The 12,017-nt window shown below is 34.7% G+C and overlaps 2 protein-coding genes across 2 annotated transcripts; one reads left to right on the top strand and one right to left on the bottom strand.

Annotated features, from left to right (window-relative positions):
• Positions 1–6,364: 6,364 nt before the first annotated feature.
• On the top strand, positions 6,365–9,370 carry LOC106322444 (plant UBX domain-containing protein 8-like). Its single transcript, XM_013760459.1, has 10 exons — positions 6,365–6,570; positions 6,921–6,982; positions 7,055–7,361; positions 7,461–7,553; positions 7,625–7,743; positions 7,853–8,051; positions 8,172–8,492; positions 8,657–8,800; positions 8,902–8,958; positions 9,090–9,370. Exons 1-10 carry the CDS (start codon positions 6,382–6,384, stop codon positions 9,195–9,197), a joined length of 1,599 nt encoding a protein of 532 aa, XP_013615913.1. The 5' UTR covers positions 6,365–6,381; the 3' UTR covers positions 9,198–9,370.
• A 587-nt stretch (positions 9,371–9,957) lies between these two features.
• On the bottom strand, positions 9,958–10,480 carry LOC106326569. The gene has a single exon (XM_013764512.1). It carries the CDS (start codon positions 10,442–10,444, stop codon positions 10,097–10,099), a length of 348 nt encoding a protein of 115 aa, XP_013619966.1. The 5' UTR covers positions 10,445–10,480; the 3' UTR covers positions 9,958–10,096.
• Between the last annotated feature and the right edge of the window lie 1,537 nt (positions 10,481–12,017).

Raw genomic sequence — 12,017 nt, 5'->3', positions numbered from 1 at the left:
TGTTCCCACCCTTTTGATTAGTCCTTTGCTAACCAGAGATCTAGCAGAGACAATACTACGCCAGCCATAAGATGACGAGTATGATCTAATGGGTTCCAGGGGTGAAGCATTCCTGAAATATCTCCCTTTGAAAACACGAGAAAAAAGCGTGTTAGGTTTGTCCATTAATCTCCAAAATTGTTTCCCAAGCATAGCTGTATTAAAGTCTGTAAGATCCTTAAATCCCAAACCTCCATCATCCTTAGGACTACAGAGTTTGTCCCATGATTTCCAATGCATACCTCTCTTATTACCCCCTGGACTCCACCAGAATTGTGCCACAACACTCACTAACTTCTTCATTACCGTTTTCGGGATTCGAAAGCATGACATAACATTGTTTGGCAGAGCTGTAAGAACATATTTTATAATCACCTCCTCCTTTGGTGAAAAACTTAAAAGTCCATCCATTTGCTCTGCTATTTAACCGATCCTGAACAAATCCAAAAACTTGCACCTTTGAACCCCCCAGATTTTCCGGGATTCCCAAGTATGACCCAAATCCTCCAAAGTTATGTATACCTAAGACACCTCGTAATTCCTGTCGGATACATATCTTGATGGGGCTCGGCTATTGGAGCTTTGAATTTAATTGGTTCTTCTTGCCTAACATTTTGATTTACGCTTTCTGTTTCTGAGTTTGTACTGGATTGACCAGTGCGATATTCAGAAAAGGAAGCTCTCGAGTGGTATGGACTTATTCTGGGTGGTAACGGATCTCTATAAGATCCAAATTGTAACAATATTTTTCCGTCTCTTTGTTCAATTATTTTTGATATATTTTTCTGTTCAATGTTTCTGGGAGGTTGCGTAATTTCAATTTTCCATTGATCCGGTATAGTTATTTCATCCCAGTTCAGTTGTTTAGGTGTGTATGTAGCCGTTGGAATGTTTTTACTATGAACGGCCAAAATTGTTGTTTCACCTTTATTATCTTGTAGTAAACATCTTGGGTTGAATTCTGAAATTGATTGTTTGAAATACACTCTATAGAGTAATAAATATCCATGTCTTTCGTTTTGAAATTTAATTTCGGGTAAATGAACATTTAAGGTCAGAGTGTTGAATATAGTTAGGTCGTGTAGACTAACTTGAAAATTAGGAGCGCAATTAAAATATACGACTCCGTTGCATAGATTTGATTGGACTGCTCCAAGGAGTGAATCTTCGAATTTTAATAAAGTCTTGTCTCTTAATAACATAAGGATGGGTGAATCAATTCATGTTCTTGATAATGGTTTTATAGCTACTTGAATTAATCCGAAATGAATATAGTTGAATCCTTTTTGTTTATATTTCTCCAAAGCTAATGAGGATAATAATTTGATTTCTTCAAACTCGTTTTGTAAAGACAGAGTTTGTTCATGTTCTTTTATTGAATAAGCCGTTTTGAAATCAAACGTTCCTATTTGATATATATTCTCAGGGTTAATATGCGGTCTAAAGAATCGAAGATGCCATGATTTTAATCTGATTTTAAACTCATAAAATTTTACTAACCGTTTAATTCGACTCAACTGCTGGCTTGCCAACGGTCTTACTGCCTTCTTCGGACTTGCTGCCTGGAACACCTACAGTGACAGAGTTTTACTTAGACGGTGAGGTCGTTTTAATGTGTTTAAAACAGATTAAAGTCAGATATCTTGATGGTCAAATTCTTTAGACCAGTTTGCATCGTTTTAGCATCTGATACCAGTTTTACTTACTTTCTTTTTATTGATTTGTTTACAAAGTTCTTAATTTGCTGATGGAGACCTTTGTCGTGTTGCTTCAAAGTCTCCAGGTGGGTCACATGCTTGTCTCATGTGGGTCCCTTGATGATGATGTCATGGATGTTTATACAGATATACTCTGTATAATTATTTTGTACCTGTTAAAAATATATTAAAAAAATTATTAAAAAAAATTTGTACCACAAAGAACCATTATTAAAAAAAAATTTTAAAAGTGTATATAAAACAAACAAATAAACAAACATAGAATAGCCTTAAAAATTATTATCCTAAGACTAACTAGATTGGAATAGTGGATAATAGAGAAAGAAGATAAGATAAATAACAGAAGGCCGCACGTTATATAATAAAAAGAGCTGGATAAAGAAACTACAAATAATAATTATATATTATATGATAATAGGAAATCTATATATTTTAGTAATTTTACAATAAGAATTCATACAAAAATATCAATTTCTTATTTGAGTTGAGAATTGGTGAGTACCTCCGGGGGTAAGAAATTGCATCTTCCATTACGAAAGCATCCACAGATAACAGAGTTCCACATAATCAACAAGCTAAGAGCGTTGCTAGTGTGTATTTGCTAGGGTTTTAGCACTCGGAACTGTAAGCAAGTTGATGTTTTGATCAGCACAGAGAGCTTTAACAAGCTTGACGTAATCAGGCTGGTTGCAGTCTTCAGCCAAGACACAGAGCTGAGCAGACCGCTTCTCAATAAGCTTAGCGCATTCATGGAGACCATGAACCACACCACCGTGAGCACGAGCTTTGCAAATGGGACATGCTTGGTGAATCAGGTGCGATCATCAAAAGTTTTTTTGCAAACTTATTTGCAAACATCTTCACGCAAATCTTCCACTTATTCCCAAACTGGGAAACTGGAATCACGTTATTTGAAAGTGGGATAACTTCTTCATCCCAACTCCTATGACATTTATTCAACTTCCTGGTGATTCTCCACCACTTTATGTATCCAAATCAAGCTTCTTACAAATTGATTCATCCTGGTTTGTTTGGAACGACGAAGAAGTTGTGCTATTCCTAAACTGGGAAACTGGAATCACCTGATTTGAAAGTGGGATAACTTCTTCATGCCAACTCCTATGAGATTTATTCAATTTCCTGGTGATTCTCCACCACTTTATGTATCCAAATCAAGCTTCTTACAAAGTGATTCATCCTGGTTTGATTGGAACGACGAAGAAGCTGGGTTATTCCCAAACTGGGAAACTGGAATCACCTGATTTGAAAAGTCATTTCAATATTACACCCCAACTCCTATGAGATTTATTCAAAAAAAAAAAACAATATTATTCCAAATATAGAGTAACACTATTCATTTACTGTATTTTTAAAATTGAAAATTTTTCTTTATAAATGGTCCCTCACTTTTACAAGTTTTCATTTCTACCTTAATAAAATCATATATTATAACTTTATACTTTTCAATATCATTAAATTCATAAAATTAATAATTAAATTAGCTGAAAATTTAAATGCACTAATAACTTATATTAAATTATAAAATACAATAACGTAATAATTAACAAAATAAATATACATAATCCATAATAAAAATATAAAAAGATTTAAACTTATCATTCTAAAAATATACTATAAAAAAAATTGTTGGACCTATTAATTAGACTTAACCTATTATATAAAACCAATGTTCATAACATGTTTTCTGCTATGGATATTGATGCTAACTGAGAGTGATATGTGGTTCTGTCTAAACTGGATAAATCCCTAACTGCCTTTCAGCTGAATCCTATAATTTATAAATTCTCCTATTTTCGCATACAAACTGCGGTTCTTGATCCAATATGTTTACACGTTTACTTTTGTAGATTGTTATGTCTTTTCTAAATTTAATACGTGGGAAAAAAAACTCAAACGTGCATGAGCTATTTTGTTTTATAAGCATTGATTTTACACATACAAAATCTTCACAAAACGTTGAAAATGTATTTTGCAACAATCCAAATGAAAATCCAAATGTCTCTTCGTAGATAGCCTAAACATGGGAGAAGAAAAAGCCTTACATATACTAACTAGCATATCTGTATAATTTACAGACTAGCTATTCCCACACTGGAAAACTGGAATCACATGATTTGTTTTTGGTGTAATATTTATATGTCATAGGACCTTGACATTTGGCTAAATTCGCTTAGAATCTTATCCATATATACAAATATGTTAATATGTTTATCAGTATATTCAGATACAATGCCAGTCCAGAGTGCCTAATCTGAGATTTGACAGGTCATTAAAATTGCTCATTAAAGTCGTTAAGTGTGTAAGACATTATTTTAGTGCAAAACGGTTAAAAAACAATCGACTTCAGTTTTTGAAACTGCAAAACCTAAACTCCTAAAATTTCTTACATCTTGTTCAGATTTAAAGGATAAATCATTTAAAGGATTTATTAATATATATTTTACGTTTAGGATAAAATCATAAGTTGCAAATACTTCACCATATTATTTTTTGCAAACTTTTGAAGTTTTCGTAATTCTCAAAAAAAAACTCAACATTTTTTTTTAAATAATTTTAGGTCCTGATTGATAATTGAGATATTGGTTGTCATATTCTTATCAATGAGTCATGCATGTCTTTCAACATGTTAAAACTATGCGACAAGTTTTAATCCACCTCAACTTTTCAATTTATTCAACATGCGTATTTTATGAATTTAACACTTGAATAATTTTATTCAATATGTGTCATGGTCAAACGTCTTATAGGGATCACTACTTCTATAGTTACCGGTAACGTATTAATTACCATATATCATATTGTTAGTGTTCATGTACAGTTAAGTGTGTAAAACATTATTTTAGTGCAAAATGGTTAAGAAAAATTGACTTCAGTTTTTTGAAACTACAAAACCTAAACTCCTAAAATTTCTCATATCATGTTCAGATTTAAAGGATAAATCATTTAAAGGATTTATTAATATATATTTTACGTTTAGGATAAAATCATAAGTTGCAAATACTTCACCATATTATTTTTTGCAAACTTTTGAAGTTTTCGTAATTCTCAAAAAAAAACTCAACATTTTTTTTTAAATAATTTTAGGTCCTGATTGATAATTGAGATATTGGTTGTCATATTCTTATCAATGAGTCATGCATGTCTTTCAACATGTTAAAACTATGCGACAAGTTTTAATCCACCTCATCTTTTCAATTTATTCAACATGCTTATTGTATGGATTTATCACTTGAATGATTTTATTCAACATGTGCCATTGTCAATCGTCTTATGGGGATCTCTACTTCTATAGTTACCAGCTAACGTACTAATTACCATATATCATATTGTCAGTGTTCATGTACAGTTAAGTGTATAAAACATTATTTTAGTGCAAAATGGTTAAAAAAAAGCGACTTCAGTTTTTTGAAACTGCAAAACCTAAACTCCTAAAATTTTTCATATCATGTTCAGATTTAAAGGATAAATCATTTAAAGGATAAATCATTTAAATGATTTATTAATATATATTTTACGTTTTTGGATAAAATCATAAGTTGCAAATACTTCACCATATTATTTTTTGCAAACTTTTGAAGTTTTCGTAATTCTAAAAAAAAAACTCAACATTTTTTTTAAATAGTTTTAGGTCCTGATTGATAATTGAGATATTGGTTTTCATATTCCTATCAATGAGTCATGCATGTTGAATGTCTTTCAACATGTTAAAACTATGCGACAAGTTTTAATCCACCTCAACTTTTCAATTTATTCAACATGTTTATTCTATGGATTTAACACTTGAATGATTTTATTCAACATGTGCCATGGTCAATCGTCTTATGGGGATCTCTACTTCTATAGTTACCGGCTAACGTACTAATTACCATATATCATATTGTTAGTGTTCATGTACGGCTAAGTGTGTTAATCATTATTTTAGTATAGTTAAAAATCAACATGTAGTAGACTTAGGTTTCTATTGTGTCCTATGTTATCTCCTTTTCTGTAACACATGTCCTAGTTATCCTTAGTCCATATCTTCTACATATCAGCATTTGTACCTTCTTTACATCACGTGTCAAAAATGAGAGGGACATTTTAGGTAGTTAACTATGAAATTATAATAGTGAATATGAGTTTTTAGCATGTTTGTGTATTCTTAAATTTGGAATCCACTGTTTAGATTTTTATCGTCCAAGTTGGAACAAAGTTTAGCTTCCAAGTGCGAAATTAATGTTTAGATTTATACCTAAATTTGTCGTACAGTTGAAAGTGGAAACTATGTGGTGACCACAAAAGGAATAATAAAAATATAGATGAAAGGAATGAAGATGAAAAAAAAAAAATAATTAACTAAACTTATAACTACAACCACTTTGAAATTTTTTAACTATAATTTTGGATATATATATTTTTAAGTCGGGTACAAATCTATTTTTATCGGGTCGGATCTATTCGAATCGGTTTTTTTTTTGGATCCGATTCTATTCAGATCGGTTTTAAAAGAATTTTGGACCAAAAAGTACTCGTAAATTTTCGATTGGATTAGGATAGGATATTTTTAGGTGGGTTCCTGTTTGGGTTTTGGGATCGAGGTTAAAATGGCCAGGCCTAGTCACCAATGCCGATCCATCCCATTGAGAAGGAAAACAATAAGAAGGAACATCTCTTCTTTTCCCCTTGCTCACTCCAACATCAATCAATCATTAAGCAAACTTGGTCTCTAATGGCAACACTGAATCAGGAAGCAATCGACACTTTCATTAGCATCACGGGCGCCTCAGAATCCGTCGCCGTTCAGAAGCTCCAGGTTATTATTGTTTCCATTTGTTATCTTCACGTTTTTAGATGCTATGTGTAGTCTGCTTTATTGGAATTTCCCGAGTAGCTAATTTGAAAGTTCGTGAGACACGATCATCGGCTGTCTCTCTCTCTCTTCGTTCCTTGTTTTCTATTGATCTCTGATTGATTTTCAGAATGAATGTTAGGTCATTGGATTGGATGATCTGATTGAGTTAGTACTTTGCTCTTCGATCACCCTACGGTTTTCGCAGAGGGTTTCTTTGACTTTTAAGAACTGATTGTCAATGGAGTAAAGTTCAAAATTGATATGTATTGATGTGATTGAGTATATCTAATTGATTGATATTGAAAATGCAGGAGAATAGTGGTGATCTTAGTCAAGCTGTGAATGCATATTACAGCGAGGGATGTCAAAATTCGTATGCCATCCAATCTCACTATTTTTATCATCTTTTTCTTCTGAAAATTTATAATTTCTTTTTTTTGTGCAGAGTACCAGTGAACATCCCTCTAGACGATGCAATGGAAATAGATGATGTGATTCCGGCTCCTCTAGTGATACCTATAGAGGTTAGGGATAGCACTGGGCCATCAGATGATGCTCCTACTACTACTGACCATGTCACAGAACCTGTACACGTTCAGGGTCCACCTACCCAAGGGACGGTTATTGTTGATGATGTTCCAACAAGAACAAGTAGGCAAGTTACACCTGCACCCAATAATAATCAAGATTACAATGATATTGAAGAAGAGATGATCCAAGCTGCCATTGAGGCCTCAAAAAAGGAGTCTGAGGTAAGCTTTTCCAAAGAGAATTGCCTGTATTTTTGTTTCTTTCTTGTTTATCTTGGCTTATCTATTTAGCAAAAATATATATCTATTTTTTTTATATAGGTGTTAAGTAATCCTTTGCCTATTGAGAGGCCGTCTTCGTCTCACATGGGAGATGGTGATGACATAGCAAAAGCTGTCACAATGTCATTGAAGGTCTGTGTTTGTCTCGTTTTTTTGCGTCATCTTCCCCTTTGGATCTATTTTCTTAACATAAGTGAGTGCAGTCAGGGGAGGAAGAAGTTTTGCGCAACCAAGGAGGGTTTAACGCCTCAACCTCGGAAACAGGAGCGTCTGAAACGGCTGCTGCTCAAGGACCTGAACGTACCCAAGCCCTGAATGGAAGGTTTGTTGGTTCTTTTCTGTTCTGCTTTACCACTTTGTTATCTCTGAGCTTAATATCTCCCCTTGTCAAAAAGTGAGGCCTAACAAATTGTATTTTGTGTATTGTCTAGATTGGCTGCACCTAGCTCACCATTTGAGGATCACTCTGATGATGATGATGACGATGATGAGGAACCTCTTGTTAGACACAGGCCAATACGTGTGGCATCTGGTTCTCTGGCCCAACCTGATGCTGATCGTTCCCGGAGCACGAGTCCTGAAGGAGATAATCAAGCGGACAATGGCAATAGAAATAGGTTTCCTTCTGAGGTATCAACAAAATCTGTTTTTGCTTCTTGCACAGGGACAAGACTAGTACACATGCATTACTTTTAGCGCTTAGAATCCTAGAGTAGCTAGTACTGATACCCTTATTTGTATATGCTCAAGTGGGGAGGCATTTCGTCTGAGGAACATGATGAAGCTGTCATGCTCGAGGCAGCCATGTTTGGTGGAATTCCCGAAACTGGATATAATCATCTTCCATTCTTACCTCCTCATCAGAGGGCACCACCACGTCCACCCTCACCTTCATTGACAGCTCAGAGGTTGATACGCGAACAGCAGGATGATGAGTATCTTGCATCCCTGCAAGCTGACCGAGATAGAGAACTACAATCCGTTAGAGATGCTGAGGCACGTCAGTTAGAGGAAGAAACTGCTAGAAAGTCTTTTCTGGAGCAAGAAAAGAAAAAACTCGAGGAGGAACAGGTACGTACCTCTTTCTAAGGCCTCATTGAAACAAGTTCCTTGATTTTGGATTTTGAATGAAAACTATATAGACAAGATCAGCTAAACCAAATGCACATTAGTGAAGCCGGTTCTCTTGTTATTGAATGATTATCGTATTTTCCTCTGAATGTTGTTGCATGCAGGAGCTAGAGAGGCAACTAGATGCAAAAGAAGCTTCTCTACCTAAGGAACCACATGCAGACGAAGATAATGCTATTACTCTTCTTGTCAGGATGCCAGACGGAACTAGACATGGCCGCCGATTCCTTCGATCCGACAAACTCCAAGTGAAAAAAAATCCAATTTTCACTTTGTTATTGCATTCACTCAAAAACCAGAGACCTAAATAACTGTCAATGGCACTGTTTTTGTTTTTGTTTTTTTGCAGTCTCTGTTCGACTTCATAGACATAGCCAGAGTGGTGAAACCAAAGACTTACAGACTGGTAAAACATCTTCATCTTTATCAATAAAATCTCTCTTCATTACTAATGCGTAAAGATAGTGTAAAGCCAAATACGCTATGCTTGTCCGGGTGTTGTCCTTGGGTCTAAGTTTTGGTGTGGTGATGAAACAGGTGAGACCTTACCCTCGGCATGCGTTTGGGGATGGGGAAAGTGAGTCCACTCTGAACCATCTTGGTTTGAGCAGCAAACAAGAAGCATTGTTCCTTGAGCTCATCTGAGCACAAAATATACTCCACCCTCCTCTTACATTCATCTTCTGTCTTTCATGTTATTTTTTCATCTTTCTTTCTATAAAAGAAAAACAAATTTGTTGGGTGTTATTATATTCGTACAATCGTCGTTTTAGGAGTTTCATTTGTACATACGTTACATTGCCTGCAGAAAAAAGAAGAAGTCAAAACTGAGAACATGCGTAAACAGATAAGAACAAAGGGTGAGATAAACCAGGACAAGTGTTACATATTAAAATATCATCTCTATTTAACCCATTACTAATATCAATTTGATACATTAAACCCAATTCTCTGTCTTCTCAGCCATGCAGTGTTTTTAAAACCGGACCGGAAATTGAACCGGAAATATTTTGGGTCATGGTTCGACCGGGTCAAACCTGGTTCAATAATATGGTTTAATATTTTTTTAGTATATAAATATAAAAGAATATTAGTAAACATGATGCATAGTTAAAATATAAATCAATTTTGAACATAAAATATTATAAATATAAATTAGTTTCTTGTTTATATGGATGGTTTATAGATTTTCGATAGTTTTAGAGGTTTCTATTGGTTTAATAACTTTGAAATATAATCCGGCTATGTGGCCGGTTCATGGTCGAACCAATTACTAGACCAACCCGGCTATATAACCGGTTCACGGTCGAACCCGATCCAACCATCGGGTCGGTCCGGTTTTAAAAACACTATAGCCATGCAACTTTGTTATAGGGACCAATCAATTTGATACAAACATGTTCAAAATTTTGAACTCGACAACAAGAAATCTACGTTTTACTTGGCGATTTACAAGAATTGGTAACAAAATTGTTATCAGAAATTAAACCCTAGCCTTTATACTCTCTCTATGTTCGTTCGTCGTACAAGGAAAACCCTTTTCTTCAACTACTTGCCGCAAGCACACCCTTCAAGTGATTAAGAAGGGACTTCGACTCTGATCTGATTTTAGGGTTACCGTTAGTGGCGAGGAATTGAAGAGAGCGCAAGGCATCTGTTTTGACGATAACCCGAGGAGTCAACGGCAAGCTTCGCATCATTCTGAGAACTTCGACGCATCGTATGGCTTCAGGAGAGACGACGTGAAACCCTTTGTCTCTTGCGATATGAGCGGCCCTTGTAGCGACGCTGATCAGTACTTCAAGGTCTTTACTTTTCACGGTTCTTCTTTTTCTGCTACGTCTCTTGACATCTTTCGTAAGTTGAGGAGGAAGATCATCGGAAATAGCCATTGTTTCTTCAGAGACAATTTAAAAGATAGAAAGAGAGAGAATGAGGATTGGTGCGAGTGAGAGGAGTCTGCGATTGTTTATATAGACGATAAAGGTTTTACCAATTTCCTTTTTCTGTTCTGCTCAACAAAGACAAGTAGCTTGCGGAGCAAGTGTCGAAAAGCCCATTAAACTAACAATACTAGCCCATTTATCACATATCTTTTTGTGAAATCGCAGTCGGTGATGCGAGTAGTGCTTGTAAAAGTGATTGCGTTTGCGGTTGCATTTACAATAGCAATTGCGCTGGAAAGTTGTGTTGATTGATGTACAGTATTTGTTTACCCCGCTGCTTCATTTTCCAGTAACTCCATTCGTCATTTTTTTCTGCTTGTATTTTTCTCAGGTACTTTGTGCTTTCTTTTAAGTTTATGAAAAACAAACTTTCGTACATTCTTTTACACACTCTAAACGGTGCCCGGTAGTTGCTCTAGGTGCTGAAAGCACCAAATTCAGAGCAATCAAGCTTTAAATTTTTTTGTGAAACCACAGCTCTTGAAATAACCTACGCTTGTACAAGTGTTCTGCAGAGCCAAATATCCAAAACAATTTTTTACTGATTTCCATAAAATTCAACAGCAATAAAATTTGGAACCACAGCAAAAAGTTTACAAATTTTTTCTACAGCAAAAATTTTAAAGCTACAGTACTTACCAATTAGACCCTAATATACTATGTCTATGCTTTTACTTACTAGGCTTCTAACTTATGGTTGGATTTAAATAATTTAATTTTTTGTTTAGATGGTTCCACTTAAAATAAAATATGGCTTAGCTAGGATTGTTCGTCCGTTTTATCGTGTATATCTTCTGGTGCTTTGATTTTCGTTGGTTGTTTTATTCCGGTCTAGCTCCCCATATCATCTCAAGCTTTGAGTAATAGAATAGACTTTTGATGTTAAAAAAAATTAACTATGGTTTTAGAAGATTTCATTTCAAATAAACTTTTATATTTGTCTTTAAACCATTATTTGAGAAGCATTGCAACATTTTAGCTATAATGCTTGTCATCACTATAATGTTTGTCAAACCTTTTAGAGAAATATGTTGTTCTATCTGAATATGTACATTATAATTCTCATTACACTTAATGTTTTCATTCTTTCCTTAAATAAATGTACAAAATTACTTAATATCTTCTTATATAGTAATGAAGTGTTATATCTCCTGTGAGAGTGCCACATCATTAAGTGGTTAACCACAGTGCGACACGTGTTCCTTTTTTCTTAATTGGGCCAGAACAAGTTGATTTTGGGCTTAAATTACATTTATCGTGTTGGTGTGGATTAAGATTGGGCTGAGAAAAGTAACTAAAAACCTATCCCGAATGTAGAGCTGTAAATTGGGCGAGCCCATGTCCATTAGTCCATATCCATTTGTCCATTTATTGTTTGCGGACATAGAGTGACCATGTCCATTAAGAACCATGTCCATTAATGACCATACCCACTAACACCCATATTTTCATGGGCTGCCATGGGGTCCATAATGACCATATAAAAAATTTTAAATTTTAATTTATAAGCCTACAATTA

The sequence above is a fragment of the Brassica oleracea genome, chromosome C2 (assembly GCF_000695525.1).
Source record: "Brassica oleracea var. oleracea cultivar TO1000 chromosome C2, BOL, whole genome shotgun sequence".
Taxonomy (NCBI): Eukaryota; Viridiplantae; Streptophyta; class Magnoliopsida; order Brassicales; family Brassicaceae; genus Brassica; species Brassica oleracea.
Note: the sequence above shows the minus strand (reverse complement) of the source record. Positions and strands in the feature narration are given on the sequence as shown.